The sequence below is a fragment of the Bombina bombina genome, chromosome 6 (genome assembly GCF_027579735.1).
Source record: "Bombina bombina isolate aBomBom1 chromosome 6, aBomBom1.pri, whole genome shotgun sequence".
In the NCBI taxonomy this organism is placed as follows: Eukaryota; Metazoa; Chordata; class Amphibia; order Anura; family Bombinatoridae; genus Bombina; species Bombina bombina.
The window spans coordinates 869,188,631-869,209,715 of NC_069504.1; the positions used below are offsets into that span (position 1 = coordinate 869,188,631).

Here is a 21,085-nt window from a genome sequence, read left to right on the forward strand (position 1 = left end):
AGTGTAATTGTGTTTTAAAATGTATTTTTTATGTGTTCTGTGCAACCTTTTAGTTGAGTTCAACAGTTAACCAGAGCTCTGAAGTCACAGTAATCATTCTAGTGTAAATCGCCATTACCCTCACGCCTTCGCATTTACTACTTGTAATAAGGGCGGATTTTAATTTGCGTGCAAACGGCCTCAAAAACCCGATATCTCTTGCGTGCAAATGATTGCTCTCCACTTGTAATTTAGCCCAGTGAGGGTTGGGAGAAAAAGATATCCATGAGCATATGAAAGGGTGTTCCTGCACTGTCTTTAAATGTTATGAAATCTTTACAGCTGCTTGCCTGAGTACATTGTCCCTTTAAACAGGAGCCAGAGAGGCAGGTTTGTCACAGTCATGTTTTATTTTGTTACTTAATAGCAGGGAATACATTCTTTTAAAAGATTAGAAAGCAAACATCCTCCTTTCCAACTCTAGCATAAGGGGAAGACAATAAAGAATCATATTTATTGTGTGGAAATGGTTAACAGGAAGAATTTACTGTTGGATAGGTGTGGCTATGGACCATTTTTTTTTAAAAGGGTGCAGTGAGGATCTCTGCACAGTACTGGATATGAAAACAAACGCTACTGCTGAATAAATGTCTCCTTAAGGTACTTCTTGATTCCTTATATTTTCTAAAAATCCTTTGCATATATATTTTTTTTTACAGATCATTTTGCTATTTTTTCTTCTAGCACTGGATACTTAAGCAGATTTTAACTTCACTACAGTAATGTCTTCACGTAAGTATCTTATTTGCTTTATACACAGTGTACCCCCTTATTTTCTGCTGTTCCTGCTCTGAGTGCCACAACTCAGACTTAGAAACTCAGGGGTGCCCAGTTGCCCACACCTCAGTTTGATGCTTGATTTGTGTATGTACTTGTGTGTGTACTGCACAACACTAAATCTTGTCATAGCAATTTGGTAAATCAAAAATCATTAAAGGGACACAAAAACTCACATTTTTCTTTCAAGGTTCAGATAGAACATACAATTTTAAACAGCTTTCCAATTTACTTCTGTTATTAAATGTTTTTTGTTTTCTTGTTATCCTTTGTTGAAAAGCAGGGAGGTAAGTTCAGGAGAACGCATGTGTCTGCAGCAATATATGGCGGCAGTTTTACAACAAGGTTATAAATTAGCAAGAGCACTAGATGACAGCACTTGTACCTGTCATGTAGTGCTTCAGACGTGTGCACACTACCTATCTAGATATCTTTTCAACAAAGAATAACAAGAGAACAAAGTAAATTTGCTAATAGAAGTAAATGGGAAATTTGTATTCTCTATCTGAATCATGAAAGAAAAAAATGTGGGTTTCATGTCCCTTTAAATTGTATCCATACACTGGGGGATATTTATTAAAGCTATGTCAGACCTGATCCGACAGTGTGGATCAGGTCCGAGATACCTCGCTGAATGCGGAGATCAATATGCTCTCCGTATTCAGCAATGCACCAGCAGCTCTTGGTTAAACGCCACCCCCTGCAGACTCGCGGCCAATCGGCCACCAGCAGGGGGGTGTCAATCAATCTGATCGTACTCGATCGGGTTGAATTCCGGCAATGTCTGTCCGGTCTTTAGACCGCTGCTTCATAACTGCTGTTTCTGGCGAGCCTACAGGCTCGCCAGAAACACAGGGCCTCAAGCTCTATTCAAAGCTTGATAAATGGGCCTCTATTTGTGCAACACATACTTATAAAACACAAGGCCATGTCAACTGCAGGGATATAAGGAAACTACAAACAAAAAATACAAAAATGTCTTTGTCCTTTTAAGCCATTATTTGAAAATCTAGTTCTTCAGTTTTACAATCCTGGAACTTAACTTCTATGCTTATTTTTGAGCTGAGCTAAAACTAAAAGGGACATCATACACCTTGTAATTACAATCCTCTAAAAAATAATTGTCAAATTATTTGTCTACAAAAATCACCATATACTTTATTGGTGTTTTTCTGTAGTAATTTTTATAAGAGGATTGTGAACGACCCTCAGGTATAAAAACCTTTTCTGTTATTGTTATTCAATTGCCAACTACCTCCCACCAATTGCCCTACATGGATAAATTGTTACTGGAATAAAAAAGGCTAACCACTTTCCTTTCATTTACCAGACTTTTAATGTTTTGCAGGTGTTCTAAAAGAAGTTGTATACCATAGGAATGTGTATACCACATCACTTCCGGTGACATTTAATCAGCTGTTGGAACAATGCGCACAAGGCCCTACTCCTCAGTGATCCATAATGCGCCGCCAACTTGCTGTGCTTGGGGGGTGCTTATGGGGGTTGCAAGGGGGTGCTGATGGGGCTTACATAACTTACGCATTGGGTGTTTTTAGGGGTTACAGGGGGGTGCTGATGGGGCTTATACTATATATATGTGTTTAGATTTTCCCCATTTTGGCTGCATAGCCTAAAAAGATGCCCTAAGTGATTACATATTTACGTGTATAAATGTTTCCCCATTAGGCATTTTATAATCTGTAGCAAAACAGCGACCACATGTTTATATGTGCAGCTGTTCACCACATCACACTGTACAGGTCCCAATACTACGTGCGCTCAGAAATGCGGTGCCATATATTTCCTCGACCTGTTGCGTGGTTTAAATCAGCTGAATTGAGGAGGTTGGGCCTCTAGCGCATGCGCAGTGAGCGCCACAAACCTCCAGCAGCTGATTCACATCACTGGAAGTGACGTAATATACACATTCCTATGCGGTAAACAACTTCTTTTAGAACACAGGATCTTATCTTGTCTCCACTGATGTGGTCAATTAGGGACAGATAGGTAGGATTGGCAGGTGTCCAGTATTTAACAGGACAGTCCAGTATTTTAGCAGGCTGTCCAGTAAAAATGTTACAAAGATACTGGAAAATGAAATGTCCTGTTTTTTTTTGTTTTGTTTTTTAAAAGTCTCTGAGTATTAGCAATATGTAAAAAAAGACCTCCTGTGACTCAACACATAATATGTAGCAGAAAGAAGTGAGGAACAGTCAATGGGGTCAAATCACTTCTGTTTACACAGATTACTGTTAGCCAAAGAGGTAAGATTATTTATTTGTATGTTGCTGGTAGCCAAAGGGCAAAATGACAGCTTAGTTCCGTGTGAAAAATAGGCATTATAGGGTCAAGAGTGGTGGCTAAGGTAGAGCTTTTGGGGGCATTAAATGACACCACAGATCATCTTGCTCAGTTACTGGCAGATTGTCCAATATTTTTGTGGAGCACAACTGGCAACACTACAGATAGTTAGCAGCTGTGAAGCACTTCCAAGTCTCAGAGTTATAGGGGGCAAAATAGATAATATCAATATGTTGCCAAGTGTTTTAATATTACAAAGGGTTCCATTTCACTTTAAACCCCAAAATGGTATCATGCATTTAAAAGAGCACTATTTAGACATGCTAATCCTTATTTTTGTTTAAATTAACGCAGAAAGTAATAGGAAGTGTATGATTTGTATACATCTAGCCTAGGAAATAATACTGATGCTAATTAGTAAGAGTTTGCAAAAAAAAATAGACAGCATAGCTGAAAATCATATGCTATGGTTGTTTATGTAAAGGTTTTTCTACATTACATACAATTACATACACATACACACATAGACATACACATACACACATAGACATACACACACTCACATACACTTACATACACACACACACTTAGACACCCACACATACCCACATACACATACATACACATACACACACACACACATACATACACACATAAACATACACACACATACATAAACATACACACACTCACATACACTTACATACACACTCACACACACACTCATACCCACATACACATACATACACACACACACACACACACTTATCTGCATTGCCGTGAACCATGCCTCTAAAATAACAGCTGGGTGGGAATTGTATCTGTGCCCTATTATGGTCACATGCTCTATAAGCATAAAAACATTTTATTTTTCAGCAAGGGATCATTCTAAAATAAAAAAAAACTCATAATACATTTTTAAAAAGCCCTCTTTAGAGCCAGGAAAGATAAAAAAACATTTAATGTTGCCTAAAATAGAAGCGAGAACTACACCGATTAATGATATGTTAGTTGTTTAATTCTGCATACAATCCCTAAACCCATAAACTAAATGTGAATATGGCAACTCTGTTGTATGTCTCATTCAAGATAAAAACTGATTTGTTCACTGAAATTTTTTTTTAAATCCAGAATATAAACTGCAAAATTTAAATTTACATAAAACAACTAATTTGGTATTACCAATTACTTTTGTAAACTTTGTAACCCCTCAGCGACATACGGCATACATACATAGCAAAAAACAATATTTTATTTAAGGATGGTGATCATAGGAAGCCATTTATTTTAACATAGTTGTTTGGCTTCTTTTTAAATCATAATGATAACAGAAATCACCCAAATGGCCATGATCAAAAGTTTACGTATATCCTTAAATGTTTGGCCTTGTTACAGACACACAAGGGGACACACACACAGGTTAAAATGGCAATTAAAGGATAATTTTCCACATCTGTTGCTTTTTAAATGGCAATTAGTATTTGTGTATAAATAGTTAATGAGTGACAGCTAGATTACGAGTTATGCATGCTATAGCGAAATTAATGAACGTAACAAAAGTTGCGTTATTTAACCCCCTATAGCGCAGCCATTACAAGTTTTGAAACAGCCGGCTTGTGCATGCGATATGGGGTAATCTGCCGCCCCCGACATCGCCGCCACCTACCTACAGTTATTAACCCCTAATCTGCCCCCCACCAACATCGCCGGCACCTACATAATGTTATTAACCCCTAATCTGCTGCCCCCGATATCGCCGCCACCTAAATAAAACTATTAACCCCTAATCTGCCGCTCCCAATATCGCTGCCACTATACTAAAGTTATTAACCCCTATTCTCCTGCACCCCAACATAGCCCACACTATAATAAATATATTTACCCCTATTCTGCCGCTCCCCGAAATCGCTGCAACTAAATAAAACTATTAACCCCTAAACCTCTGGCCTCCCACATTACTACCACTAAATAAATCTATTAACCCCTAAACCGCCAGCCCCCCACATTGCAAAAATCTAAATTAAACTATTTAATTAGGTAGACTAGTTAGTAAAGTATAGTTATTAACTATATACTAACTACCTAGTTAAAATAAATACAAACTTACCTGTGAAATAAAACCTAAGCTACCTTATACTAAAACCTAAAATTACAAAAAAAAACAAAACAAAAAAAAAAAACCTACCATTACAAAAAAAATAAAAAAACAACCATTACAAAAAAAATAAGAAATTATCCAAAAAAATAAAAATTATTTCTATTCTAATACCCTTTAAAAAAAAAAAACACCCCAAAATAAAAAGCCTAATCTAGAATAAACTACCAAGGGCCCTTAAAATGGCCTTTTGGGGGCCCTTAAAAGGGCCTTTTGTAGGGCATTGCCCTAAAGTTGACAGCTCTTTTGCTACAAAAAAACCCCAAACACCCCCTAACAGTATACAAACCCCCACCCCCAAACTACCAAGGGCCCTTAAAAGGGCCTCTTGGGGGCCCTTAAAGGGGCCTTTTGTAGGGCATTGCCCTAAAGTTGACAGCTCTTTTGCTACAAAAAAACCCCAAACACCCCCTAACAGTATACTATACTATACTATATAGTAAAGTTTTGTGATTATATATTTATAATGTCTGTAAACTGTATTCTTAACAGATCCTCAAAGATCCCAACCTCAAAGGCACAGTGATCACATGACTACCAACCCACAGCAGCTCTCGGGAAAAAGATATGCTGTTGTACCTCCAGGACTGGAGGGTCTTATAGAGGTTAGAAACACTGACATTTCACTCCTTTTATTGTACATGTGATGTATTGATGAATTAAAGGGTTACATTTCTTATTAATGTTCTGGATGGCTTTCGAAGCCCAACAAATTGCTAGATCCCATTTCATTCATAAACTTAAAGTGAATGCAAATTTTGATGATAAAGTGCCCGGTTTTTAAAAATTTGATTAAAAACAGGGGCACTTTAATTCATCAAAATTTAGATTTCACTCGTGTTGTGAAAATACTTACCTTTTAATCTTGACAGCGGCTGCATCGCTTCCTCTGCCCATCACAAAGCCTCTTCCTGGGTCTAAAATGAGGAATCTGGCTTCCTCCAATCGTGGCGTTGAATCAGACATTGATTTCCCCCAGGGGGGAAGCCGTGATTGGAGGATGACCGATCTGTCATTTCTGAAGTAGGAAGCGACTGTCAAGTTTAAAAGGTAAGTATTTTCACAACACGAGTGAAATGTAAATTTTGATGAATTAAAGTGCCCCTGTTTTTAATTGAATTTTTAAAAACCGGACACTTTATCATCAAAATTTACATTCACTTTAAAGGTAAACTGTAGTATAATTTATACTTTGTTTAATCTAAAATAGGACATTTTAAAATGTCAGGTTTTTTTACTGTTTTATTTTTTTTAATGTATGCTCCTGTGATGAATAAACCTACTTTTTTGTTAAGTCTGCGGAAATATGTTTGTGCTCACCGATAGAGCTGTAGGAATGATTCCTATCAGCCAGTAAGTAAGCAGTAATTTAAGTACACAGCTAATACTGCAGTATTTGATTCTATTTTTTTTTAATCCGCTTTTATTTAATTTTTGAGGAAATTTTGCTGTCCTCGTATATGCATTTTTGGTGTACTAGTGCCCCTTTAATAAGTGCAGATAGCAACAAAATATTCCTAAACTTTAATGGTGATTTTTCTGTTGCTGCAAGTTAAATCCCAAAATATATAAAATATTACCTTTGAGCGCTTCCTGTACTATACATGATAACGTAAAAACAAAACATATACATATGCAATGTACAGTGGGACAGTGTACACCAATTTTCAGATAATTGCACGTAATAGACACTTCTATAAAGAAGAAAACAACAGCATCAAGCAAATATAAGAGAGGCGGCCCATGTGTGTATCAGTCACCAAATAGACAAATCAGATAGAAAGTGTCAAACACAGGGTACTCACATTTCCATAGAGCACCCTTATGTACTAGTAGGCGCAGGCTGGCAGTATAAAGGTGTATCATCTCACCTCCTTCTTACAGCAGCACATAGTCCAGGAACAGCTCAAACACACTCACAGTGATGAACCAAACCGATTTATTAAAACCATAAAAATTCAAACAATACAGTGTTAAAAACTGGTAGGTATACACAGACTGTACCCCCAGATATGCAACACGTTTCTCAGCAGTTACGCTGTTTCCTCAGGCATAACAAACCCTATACTGATGCACTTATTTAAATGCTATCCTATCCAATCAGATTCTGAGAGCACAGGTGTAATGACCATGTCATCTAATCACCAACAGTCTTTAGCTGTTGTGTCAGTCAGTTTCAAAACAGTGTTAGATCTAAAATATGTCTACATTATATAATACGTCAATCAATCTCAACTGGTTAATCCTTGTATACAAAGCTATTTCACAGATAAAATCATATGTACATATATCCTATTGGAATAGCGATGAAAAACGCTTATGATGAAACAGAATAAAATAAACAACTGACACATCACATATGATAGATCAAAAACAACAGCAGATTTGAATGTAAACTAGCCATTAGTTTATCAACCAGCGTCCTTTTCATTTTACTACTTTGTGCATGATTAATATTAGTGCAGAGCAAAGAGAGAGAGAGATCAGAGCGTAGAGCAAAGCAGACATTGGGGCCAAATTATCAAGCTCCGAATGGAGCTTGATGCCCCTTGTTTCCTGCGAGCCATAACTTGTCCGCCTGCTCAAATACTATCGGGTTGATTGACACCCCCTGCTAGTGGCCGATTGGCAGCAAATCTACAGGGGGCAGTATTGCACAAACAGTTCTGTGCAATGATAAATGCCGACAACGTATGCTGTCGGCATTTATCGATGTGAAGCGGACATGATACGCTACATCGTATCATGTCTGCTCGCACTTTGATAAATATGCCCCACTGTGATGAAAGCTGTGTTATTGTTAAAGGGACAGTTAATCCTAACATGTTCTCCACTTTAATTTCTTAGCAATTATCCATTTTACCTGCTGGAATTGTTTACAAATAGCTCCTTTATCTTTATATCAGCAATTGTGATAGCTAAATCTGCCTGTGGTGTTACTATCTATACTGAAAGTTTCTTTACTTAAAGGGACATTATACACTAGATTTTTCTTTGCATAAATGTTTTGTAGATGATTTATATAGCCCATCTGGGTGTGTTTTTGTAAAAAGTTATAGTTTTGCTTATTTTTAAATAACATTGTGATGATTTTCAGACTCCTTACCAAGCCCCAAAGTTTTAGAGGTATACCGATGTATACAGACTTCAGACTGCTTCTGTTTGTGTAATGGATCTTTTCATATGCAGGGGAGGGGGGAGGGTCTGCTCAGCCCCTTTCAGTGGGTGTCCCAGGCTTATCTCATTAACAGTGCTAAATTGGGAGCTTCTAAGTGAGTTTTTAAAAGGTTTTACACTGGATTTTTATATCAGTATCTGTGCATATTATTCTTTATAGTAGTGTATATTACATGCAGTTAAAGGACCAGTAAACACAGTAGATTTGCATAATGAACAAATGCAAGATAACAAGACAATACAGTAGCATTTACTCTGAATTTCAAATGAGTAGTAGATTCTTTTCTAACACATTTCAAAGTTATGTATATTTCCACTCCCCCTGTACCATGTGATATCAATCAGCCAATCACAAATGCATATACGTATAGTCTGAGTTCTTGCACATGCTCAGTAGGAGTTGGTGACTCAAAAAGTGTAAATATAAAAGACTGTGCACATTTTTTTTAATGGAAGTAAATTGGAAAGTTGTTTAAAATTACTGCTATATCTGAATCATGAAAATTTAATAAAACCTGAGTGTCCCTTTAAATGAAAATTGGTGTATACTGCTTCTTTAGTATAGACTACAGAAAGGCTGTGTAAACATAGCCAGCAGAAGAAATTACACTCCCAGTAGTTGAGATAAGTATTAAAATGTTAAAGGACCACTCAATGCAGTAGAATTGCATAATTAACAAGTGCATAATAAAAAGACAATGATTTCACACCTAGGGGTCAATTTATCAAAGTGTCAATCTCAGTGCATTTGCCGGCGTCAATACGCTTGCCAGACATCGCTGACACAGATCTGAATATGATACCCTTATTTTTCAAAAAAGCTGTCAAAAACACGCGTGTCAAGTACGGGACTAACAGTCATCGATGTTGCGGTTATTCGAGTTTTTCCCAAATTTATTTATACCATTTCATTACTGTCCATGAACAAGCACATTTCTCTAAAGCTAATCTTTTATTTTTCAACTGTTAATGTCTAAGAAATAGCTAGATTTTTACCTCAACAAACAATATCTCATAGAAAGTAATTTTTATATTTATTTGTTATACTAAAAAATCTGTTATATGATACTTTCACATAAATTAATGTGTATTTCTAGAAGTCATGATATGCTTTAATCTCATAATTTTTTTTATAAATGATTATTAATGCTAGAATTTGTACATATATCTTTGCACATACTTGTGTGTGTGTGTATATATATATATATATATATATATATATATATATATATACTGTATATATATATATATATATATATATATATATTTATATATATATGTGTGTGTTATGTCAGAAATGTTTTGCAAACATATTTACATGTCCCTAAATTCTTTTTTTGTTCTAAACAATGTTGTCTTTCATATCTCTGTGTTTATTCATACCACTATATGTATATAGTGTAAAATGTATTATTATTCTGAGCAGGAATAATTGCAAATATAACATGTAATCATGGTATCATATGTATTTATTTGCAATCAATGGATATTTTAAGAGCTGGGCCAGTTTTCTCTCTGTACCTGTGTAACCCTTCCTAATTGCAATCTAGTTTTAAAAACCACCCCTTCACAGGTGTTATAAAATGGGCTGGCATATAAGATGACATTTCTTACTGAAAAATAAATTCAAGAGAAGGAAGAAATACATATATAGCATGACAGTAAAGAGGTGATTTTAATTTCTGCTGTATCTGAATCATGACAGTTTAATGTTAGGTGGGCTATCCATTTGAGCTTTCAGTTTAAGATTATATTGAATCAAACATCAATAAAAAATTTAAAATCCTTGTCCAAAATATTACACTGTGTTTCCTAATGTCAGCATCAATGTTTATCTTTAATTCTAAATTCACATATACATACTTTCAAAGTATAATACACAATGTAACAATTGGCACTTACAAGTTCTGATGAGTGATCAATGACACAATTATCGAGCATTTTGAATCGTTAGTGATAGTTTAAAATGTATGTTTGAATCAGATTGGCTGAGGTCATAAATCATGTGATTATGCATATTTCAATCAAAAGTGGTTGATTCATTTACTAGTGTGTTTTTTTTTAGGAGTTTGCATCATAATTGGTGCGAAAAGTGTTGCATCAAAATTGGTGCGAAGTGGAGAGTGGGACTTGTATTACATGGCTTAAACATGGTGCACATAGATTTTTCACAAAAAATAAAAAGGAAGTTAGCTATATTATGTTGTGTATTTATTTCATTTTTATCTCTATATCTATTAGTGCGACAAGTTTGGGGCAAAACTTTTCAACAAATTTGTAGAAATAATATTGTCCCCTTGCTTTGTAATGAGAGACAAATTTGTAGCATAATCCATAAGTAGTAATTATCCCTATATCTAATCTACTAGTGCACCAAATGGGGAGCAATAATATTGTTTGATTTAGAAAGGGTATACAATTTTAATGATCGCGGGATCGTATTTTACGTCACAAATTTCAACATTTGCCGTTCTTGATGCTTTGATAACTACGGCGGATCAATCTCGCAAGAAATACGATATGGAATTCAAGCGTATTATCAGTTGACGCTTTGATAAATTTACCCCTTACTGTTAGTAGTTAGTAGTAGATTTTTTTCCTGACAAATTAATTTTTTCTCAGATCTCCCGGCCCCCTGTTTAATGTGACAGACATCAGCCAATAACAGACTAGTATATTTATACCATGGGAGCTTGTGCACATGCTCAATAGGATCTTGTTCCCCAGAAAGTATGCATATAAAAAGACTGTGCAAAATGTTATAATGGACGTAAATTGGAAAGTGTCTTAAAGGGATAGTAAACACTAAATATGTAATTGTTTTAAAATATAGATAATCCCTTTATTTACCATTCCCCAGTTTTGCATAACCAATACTGTTATAGAAATATACGTTTTACCTCTGTAATTACCTTGTATCTAAGCTTCTGCTGACTGCCTCCTTATCTCAGATCTTTTGACAGACTTGCATTTCAGGCAATTAGTGCTGACTCTTAAATAACTCCACATGTGTGAGCACACTGTTATTTATATGAAACACATGAACTAACACCCTCTAGCTGTGAAAAACTGTCAAATGCATTCAGAAAAGAGGCGGCCTTCAAGGGCTTAGAAATTAGCATGTGAACCAACCTAGGTTTAGCTTTCAACTAAGAATACCAAGAGAACAAAGCAAATTTGATGATAAAAGTAAATTTGAAAGTTGTTTAAAATTACATTCCCTATCTGAATCATGAAAGTTTAATTTGGACTTTACTATCCCTTTAAAACTGCATGCTCTTTCTTTTTGCTTCTATTTATTTATGGCTAATGGCATTAAAAGCTGAAGCTTCAGTTAAAATAATTTTTACATAAATAAATGTTACACATATCCTTGATTGTGCTGAGTGCATTAATATAATACATTTTTTGTCTCACAGACAAAAGATAAAACATGGGCTTTGGCTGCTGACTGAGCACTGTGTAATGTTTCTGGATTGAGGTTTAGAGTATTACACACTTGTACAATCATCAATTTACTCTGCTCATAACTTAATAAATGTTCAAAGAAATTAGAGATAAGGCAGGATAAAGTACACGATTCAAAGAAATGACATATAATTTAAGTTATTTATTTATTTTAAAGACCATTTTTCAGAAACAGCCTGTAGCCTGAGTCTGTTAGTATAATGTTGGAAGAACCAAAAGGGATTTGCTTAAACCCCAGGCATTCACAGTATTTGCACTAGATTGAAGCATGTGACTGAAAATGCAAAGCTAATGAGCTATTAAAAACTCCAGTGGTCAGATATTCCCTAAATTCCAATTCTTACCTTTCTGAAGCAATAAGTGCAATATAAAATAAAAAGTTAAGGCTTTTATTGTAGTGGTGAGTCCTTGGCAAAAGTTGTGTTGGTTTTCCGCAGATTCTAAAAGTAACCCTTTCCTTATCCATCTTTGGTGAAGATGTGCAGACTGGACAGTCATCTTTGACGCTGTAGGTTCACAGGAACCACCAGGGCAGGGGACATCTTAACTAACGTAGTGTATAGTGCCTCCACTCAGTGATAATACTTCTCGGGGGAACCCACATCACTGAGACACTGAATTCCACACACAAATAATAAAGTAATATGGAATTTATTAAATGCAAATGAACACAATGCATTGAAAACAATAATAACAGTGTAGCTGTCTGTCAGTATAAATGCTACTGCCTATTAGTATCCTCAATAAACCTCTAATGCAGCTTTTAAAAGAGTTTAAAAATAATTATAACATAAACATAGCAAAATAACACATTAGCAACATTTTTCAGGGTACCCACCTTCCAATTAAACAGCAAAACGTCTGTACAGTCTGTTGGTGGTGCACGTTGGGGCCCTTAGTGAGTTTCAGAGAGTGCTATACATTAAAGGGACAGTACACTGTAAAATTGTTTTTCCATAAATGTATTTTAAATGACTTGTTATACCAACTGCAGAGTATAAAATATTTGAGAAATTGCATTTTCGGGTTTATTTGTGTATCTGAAGTAGCTGGTTTTGTGCTTTGAAACCACAGCCTATTACAATGGGTTGAGCTTCAGGTAATATCAGATCTCATTATGTTATCACTTTTATGTACACAGAGTTGCTTCCTTATCTTATATTTGTCTGGAACACCAAAGCTCAATACATAGAGAGAACAATGGAAAATTATCATTTTATTACTTAACTATCCTGCATCCCACTGGGAGTGTAATCTCTTCTGCTGGCTGTGTTTACTTAGGCTTGTCAATAGCGTATATGCCAGTATCAAAACTTTCAGTATAGGTTGGGAAACCACAAGCTAAATCAGCTATTTCAAATGCTGAAATATGAGTAAAGGAGCTACTTGCAACCAATTTAATACACTCTAGCAGGTAAAAAGGATCATTAGGAATAATTAAAAGGGGAGAAAGTTTTTGGGTGAACTGTCCCTTTAAGTGTGAGGGGTTAAATGCAAATGTTCCACTACCTGAATCCTCCTTCAGAATAATCTGTATAAGGCCTGGTCCTCTGGCTTTTTCCCTCCCACTAAATAATCTCTGCTCTCAGAGAAAGGGACGTTTATTTGGCCAGCTTTTTATTTGAAAACTTAACATAGCTCCTTATTCAAAGGCTGAAGTTAGCTTCCTGTTCACCCGGCATCTTATTCAGGTTGGTTTCTTGTTCATCCAGCTTCTTTTTGATGAACGTGATTACTTACTAAACGACAATCTGCAAAGTTGATATGATATTAATCATGAAATGTGGTGCCAAACCTGGCACCCTAACTTCCATGCATTTCAATGCAAATTCTGAAAAAGGAACCAGGCTTTTCCTCTATAAAAACCATCCTGGCTTAGTCAGATGTAGTTTGTTTTATAATCATTGGGCTTCCCTCTATAGGAAAAAGTTCAATCTGGCTTCAGCCAAATGATATTGATCACAAAATTTGTCATCAAGCTTGGCACTTTAGCATCCATAAAAAATCATCAAGGCTCTACCAGATTTGGCTTATATTTTTTTTTTTACTAATTAGGCATCCCTCTATAGTAAAAAGTTTAATCTAGCCTGTGCCATAAGATGTTGATTATAAAATATGGCACCAAACCTGGCACCCTAACTTCTATGCATTGCAAAGGGAAATTCTGAAAAAGGAACCAAGATTTTCCTCTATTAAAACCATCTTGGCTCACCCAAATTTGTTTTTTCTTTAATATTAACTGGACATCCCTCTATAGGAAAAGGTTCAATCTAAAATTAGCCAAATAACTTTCATAAAATATGGCACCAAACTTAGCACACTAGCATCCATACATTTCAAAAGGAAATTCTGAATAAGGAACCAAGCTTTTCCTCTATGAAAACCATATTAGTTTACAAAAATGTGGTTTGTTTTCTACTAATTGGGCATCCCTCTATATGAAAATCTAAATCTAGCGTGAGCCAAATGATATTGATCATAAAACAGGGCACCAAACTTGGCACCCTAACTTCTATGCATTTCAATGGGAAATTCTGAACAGGGAAGCAAGCTTTTTCTCTTGGCTCACCCAAATTTGGTTTGTTTTATACTAACTGGGTATCCCTCTATAGGAAAAAGTTAAATCTACGCTGAACCAAATAATGTTAATCATGAAATATTGTACCAAATCTGACACCCTAACTTCATTGCATTTCGATCTGAAATGAGCCAAATTATATTAATCATACAATATGGCACCAAACTTAGCACCCTAGAATACACGCATTTCAATAGGAAATTCTGAATAAGGAACCTAGCATTTCCTCTATGAAAACAATATTGGCTTACCCAAATTTTGTTTGTTTTCTACTAACTGGGCATCCCTCTATAAAAGAGGTTAAGGGGCCGAATTATCAAGCTCCGAATGGCTTCAGGCTCGCCAGAAACAGAAGTTATAAAGCAGCGGTCTAAAGATCGCTGCTCCATAACTTGTCCACCTGCTCTGAGGCCGCGGACAGAAATCAACCCGATTGAATACGATTGGGTTGATTGACACCCGATACTAGCGGCTGATTGGCCGTGAATCTGCAGATGGCGGCATTGCACTAGCAGTTCACAAGAACTTTTGGTGCAATGATAAATGCCGACAGCATATGCTGTTGGCATTTATCGATGTGCGGTGGACATGATACGCTACATCGTATCATGTCTGCTCGCACATTAATAAATAGGCCCCTTTATCTGGCCTGAGCCAAATGATATTGATTATAAAATATGGCACCAAACTTGGCACCCTAGCATTGATTTATTTCAAAAGGAAATTCTGAATAAGGAATCAAACATTTCCTCAATAAAAACCATCTTGGCTCTTCCCAATTTGGCTTGTTTTCTACTAATTGGGTATATATATATAGGAAAAAAATCAATCTAGCCTGAGCAAAATGATGTTGATCATAAAATATGGCACCAAACCAAGCTTTTCCTCTATTAAAACCATCTTGGCTCAATCAGATTTAGAAAGAAACCCAAATCTGATTGAGCCAAGATGGTTTTCATATATTTTCAACTTTTAAATATAAAAGCTATTTTGGATCAAGCTGTTGAAAAGAAATTTAGAAATCATGGCAATTCAAAATGTTACTTCAATTTAGAAGAAACTCAGACATAATAAAAATTATCTGATTTTAAAATTCCTCCATAATTTATATTTGTTTGGTCTATTTCTAGGCAGAAGAGCTTATTTTAAAGAAAAAAGGTAAGAAAATAGTATTTTAATAATCAAATTTTTTCTCTTCATTGTTAAATGCCATTTTTAAAATGTTTGTTCGTTTTGAAAGTGGCAGTACATTTTACATCAGCTATCATTTACCACAAACACTTAAAGGGGACATTAACACTAAGGGCTAGATTACAAGTGGCACGGTATCTGCTAGGATTTCCATTTTTGTGCTTTTCAGGTTGCGTTCGTAATACAAGTTCCAAAGAAAACGTATTTTGCGCAACGCAAATAGCATGAAAATCCTTACTTAAGATTTCGCATTGCGTGCATGTATTCCCCTATAGAGATCAATGGAGAAAAAAAGTGGAAAAAACCCCTAACACCCGAAATCGCACAAACTCAATCGCATTTTCACATTCCTGAATAAATAAAAGAAAATTGTTGAAAAAACAAACAAACACCCATCGCGCAAACAACATAGCATATTCACATTAGCAAATGTCAAATACTACAGTAAATACATATTTAAAATCTATATTAAATAAGAATATTTCTTAAATATGTGTTATGTTTTTATCTGCTTAATGGCAAAGGGATAATATATATAATATATATATATATATATACTGTACATATATATATATGTTTATATATGTGTACATATATATTAATGTTTTTATATGTGTATATATGACAGTAAATACATATTTAAAATCTATATTAAATACGAATATTTCTTAAATATATGTTATGTTTTTATCTGCGTAATGGAAAAGGGATAATATATATATATATATATATATATATATATATATATATATATATATATATATATATATATATATATATGTTTATATATGTGTACATATATATTAATGTTTTTATATGTGTATATATGACTGTAAATACATATATACAGTACATATATAAATACATGAATATATATGTACACATATATAAACGTGTATATATATATATATATATATATATATATATATATATATATATATATATATATATACAAATACATCTTTAGACATGTATTTGTATGTGTCTCAATGTTAAAGCCATTTGCCTGCCTTTTTTTTTCTTTCTAACATCCGAGCTCTCCTATCTTTGAGCCCTTATAACTTTTTTGTGCAATATTTTTTTAAAATTATTATTATTAGACAGTGTTAACATGAGCGTAACTGTACTTTGTAATGTATTTTTGAATTGTTTTGTGACACTTTTTAGTTTCGGAAAACAGTTAACCACAGCTCTGAGATCGCGTTAAGGATTGAAGTGTAAAGGGCAATTGCGCTAGCTCAATCACGATTTCGCTCCACTTGTAATATCAGCAAAATTAAAAATGGCTCGCAAAAACACGATTGCGCTAGCGCAAAACCTTTTGCGCCTCACTTATAATCTAGCCCTAAATAAATGCTAGTTATAATTATGTATTGAAAAAAAGATTAGTCAGAGAATAACATGTAGAATAGATGTGTTTTTTAAAGTTTTATTAGTTGTTTAAATAGTGACAAAATAAGTATAAAGTTTTAATGTCTATAAATCAAAGGAAGCAGCCATGTTGTAACTTAGGTTACTTTCTATGCTGTGGTCAATTAGGGACAGTTATAAATAGGTCACTAGAGTGTGCAGCCAGTAGCTGTGGGGAATATAACAGTGTTCTGCACTTCCATTTCTAACAGAAACTGAAATGCTCACAGTTTCAGAATGGAATTACAGGAAAAGGGGACAAAATATTACCATCTGAAATTGTTCAATGTCCCTTTAAAGGACAAGTAAATACAGTAGATTTGCATAATCAACAAATGCATAATAAAAAGACAATGCAATAGCAATTAGGGGTTGATTTATTAAATGTCGAGCGGACATGATTCGCTGTAGTAAATCATGTCCACTTGACATCGCTAAATGCGGATAGCGTAAGATCCCAAAGCAATTTACATGTGTGTGTGTTTGTGTGTATACTAATTAAAAAAATAAAATAATATACAGTATATACACACGCACACCTTAAAGGGACAGTACATTCAAAATTAAATTTTCATAGTTTAGATAGAGCATGAATTTTAAATAACTTTCACTTCTATTATCAAATGTGCTTTATTCTCTAGGTATCCTTTACTGAAGAGTAAACTTAAGTAGTATTAAGGGGGCTTAGGAGCGTGCACATGTCATTAGCTCACTATGGCAGCAGTGTTTACTACAGTGTTGTTGCAAACCCTTCTGCTATATAGTACTAAAGAGTGGACACATGCAGGCTCCTGAATTTCTATAAGTCTATCTAGATTTCTCCTCTAGCAAAGGATACCAAGAGAACAAAGCAAATTTGATAATATAAATAAATTGGAACATAGTTATAAATTGCATGTTCTATCTAATCCATGAAAATTACATTTTTACTTTACTGTCCCTTTAGCTATTGTCTAGAATTTACCGGCTCCTTAAAGGGACACACAACCCCAACATTTTCTTTCATGAATCAGATAGTGGGTAACATTTTAAAACACTTTACAATTTACTTCTATTATCAAAGGTTCTTCTTGCTCTTGGTATTCTTTGCTGAAAAGCAGGGTGGAAGGTAAATCTGCCCAGGAGCAATATAGGACAGCAGTGTTATAGCTACGTTGTACAGTTGCAAGATCAGTAGGTGGCAGCAGTATTTCCTGTCATGTACTGCTCCAGAAATATGCACAATACCCATCTAGATATCCCTTTAACAAAAAATACCTTGAGAACGACATACGTTTAATAATAGAAGTAAACAGGAGTTAAGAAGCAGCGGTCTTAAGACCGCAGCTGCTTAACTCGTCTGCTGCCTCTGAGGCTGCAGACATCAATCCGCCCAATCGAATGCGATTGTGTTGATTGACACCCCCTGCCGATTGGCCGCGAATCTGCAGGGGGCGGCATTGCACAAGCAGTTCACCAGAACTGCTTGTGCAATGTTAAATGCTGACAGTGTATGCTGTCGGCATTAAGCAATGCAGGGCTGACATGATTCGCTATAACGAATCATGTCTGCCGGCGGTATGATAAACCTACCCCATTATATGAATCACAAATTTTTGGGGGGTTTGATATCCCTTTAAAATTCTGACTGGTTCTTAAATGTCAAAAAGAAAAGAGAGAGATGCACTCAACTGAGAATGAACATGAGCTGCAAAAACTTCCTTGTTGGTTCGTAAGGTCAGTACCATTCAGGGTGCAGTCTCTTTTACCTCACTATGGGCAAGATTACAAGTGGTGCGCTATTTAGTGCTTTTGCTTTTGTGCAAACACTACCAGAAGTAAACTTTTTAACTTGCGTGAGTTATCGTACGTATTACAAGTTGAAAGTAGAATGTTTGAGTGGGAGTGAAAGTCAACGTGCACTAACTTCAGGACTTCGGATATCACAACTGCATTAAAATGGAGAGCACAAATTAAAAAAAAAAACACTTATTGCTCGAGCGCTGACTTGAGACGCATTCAATTAACTGTGCTAACCCGAAGGTAGCTATGAATATTTTACATTCCAATGTTCTATTTATTTTTAAATATTTATTTCTATATATATCTGATGTATTTTTTATAAAATATATAGGTGTGTGTATATATATATATATATGAATATCTTTTTAAAAATACATATGACATTTTCCCCTATCTGAAGAACAATGGAATGTATATGTACAGTACAAACACAGTAGAATACATTATTAAATATTAAAATTGAATACAAATATTTTATCTTGTTTTAATTTATTTGAGCGGAATGGGCACCAAAGTATATGTACATGTGTATATGTGTATACATGTGTTTATAGGTGTAGATATAGGGGCATATTTATCAAGCTCCGTATGGAGCTTGATGCCCCGTGTTTCTGGCGAGCCTGCAGGCTCGCCAGAAACAGCAGTTATGAAGCAGCGGTAACAAAGACTGCTGCTCCATAACCTGTCCGCCTGCTCTGAGCAGGCGGACAGACATCGCCGGAAATCAACCCGATCGAGTACGATCGGGTTGATTGACACCCCCCTGCTGGTGGCCGATTGGCCGCAAGTCTGCAGGGGGCGGCGTTGCACCAGCAGCTCTTGTGAGCTGCTGGTGCAATGCTGAATACAGCGAGCGTATTGCTCGCCGTATTCAGCGAGGTCTGGCGGACCTGATCCGCACTGTCAGATCAGGTCCGCCAGACCTTGATAAATAAGGGCCATAGAATCTACTAACTTTTTAGTTACTGTTTCCTCACTAATATTAACTTTATCTTAGGAAATCATGACGCTACTTGATGAAATTATTTATTTTATTAGACAGAAAATAAGTATTTACAAAGAAACCAGTTACTGACTAATGTAAGAGAAGGAATGGAAAGGATGGAAAGGGGGGAGAGAGAGATGGGGAGAGTGTGAGTAGAAGAAGAGCTGAGCTTAGCCTACATACAATGACAATGCACTTATTTATATAGTCATTCATAATCTCACACAGCCCAGCCCACACTCAGCTGTAAATTCCTCATTTAGAGACAAGATAGATGACATCATTAGATCAATGGATGTAGAACAACATCACTTCCTTAGGCTATTGGTGGTAGGAACAGAGATACAATCAGGGCCTTTTAGTTTATGACTCGTCTGTGCTGAAATGCTAGATGTTTGTAAGGGTTGTAAATGCATTGTTTTCATACAGTGTTTGATCAGATTTCCAACTGGTTTTTCACCAAACATTGTCTTGTCACCTCTGAACTGGAACAGGCTGGTAATTGCCAATGCTGTTCTGAATCTGCATTAACTCTTTAAGTCTTTGATGTTGTAGACAAATGTCCCCAATGTTAGCATTTCAATTCCACCAATGTCTATGGAAATAAGAGTCTGATATTAAAGTTGTAGGTGTGTTCATAAAATACAACAGTAGATGTGTATGTATATACATGTATACACATAAATACACATGTATACAAATATAGACATATGTATATATACATAGATACACATATTTAGACATGTATATGTATGTATGTATACATTATTGTCCTTTTTTATTCAAATACCTTGTCATATACAATATACCTTTTAAACCCTTATAATAATTTGTTTTAACATTTATGTAAATATTTTTATTAGATAGTGTAACACTTTATTTTAATGTATTTATGTTGTGTAAGGTGCAACTTTTAATTTAGCCCTAACCCCGTATAAAAAAACATTAGCATTTACCAAGATTAAAAATAAAGTGGAGTTTAAGTTATCAAATATGTAAAAAAGGGTGTTCAACTCACCCTTTCTCTGTCATTGCAGATCGCTTAACTCAGAGGCTCCGGCCGCCCACAGCACATCTGTCTTTTTCAATGAGGTGAGGTTTGCACCTCTAAACCAGTAGCCGTGCGTGTCAACTGACAGGTTTCTGTATATACGCCCGGCTATTGGTTTAGAGGTGCAAGCGTCACCTCATCATTGGTAGAAGATGGATGTGTCGTGGGCGA

At 35.4% G+C, this 21,085-nt stretch overlaps 1 protein-coding gene across 1 annotated transcript in view; it reads left to right on the forward strand.

Annotated features, from left to right (window-relative positions):
- The first annotated feature begins 535 nt into the window (after nt 1-535).
- LOC128663819 (phospholipid scramblase 1) overlaps nt 536-21,085 on the forward strand; it is a 148,332-nt gene continuing 127,782 nt past the window's right edge. The window contains exons 1-4 of the mRNA XM_053718342.1: nt 536-639; nt 724-771; nt 5,765-5,877; nt 15,626-15,653. Of these exons, the coding sequence (XP_053574317.1) occupies nt 762-771; nt 5,765-5,877; nt 15,626-15,653 (151 nt within the window). The 5' untranslated portion in view covers nt 536-639; nt 724-761. The remainder of the gene's footprint in view (nt 640-723; nt 772-5,764; nt 5,878-15,625; nt 15,654-21,085) is intronic.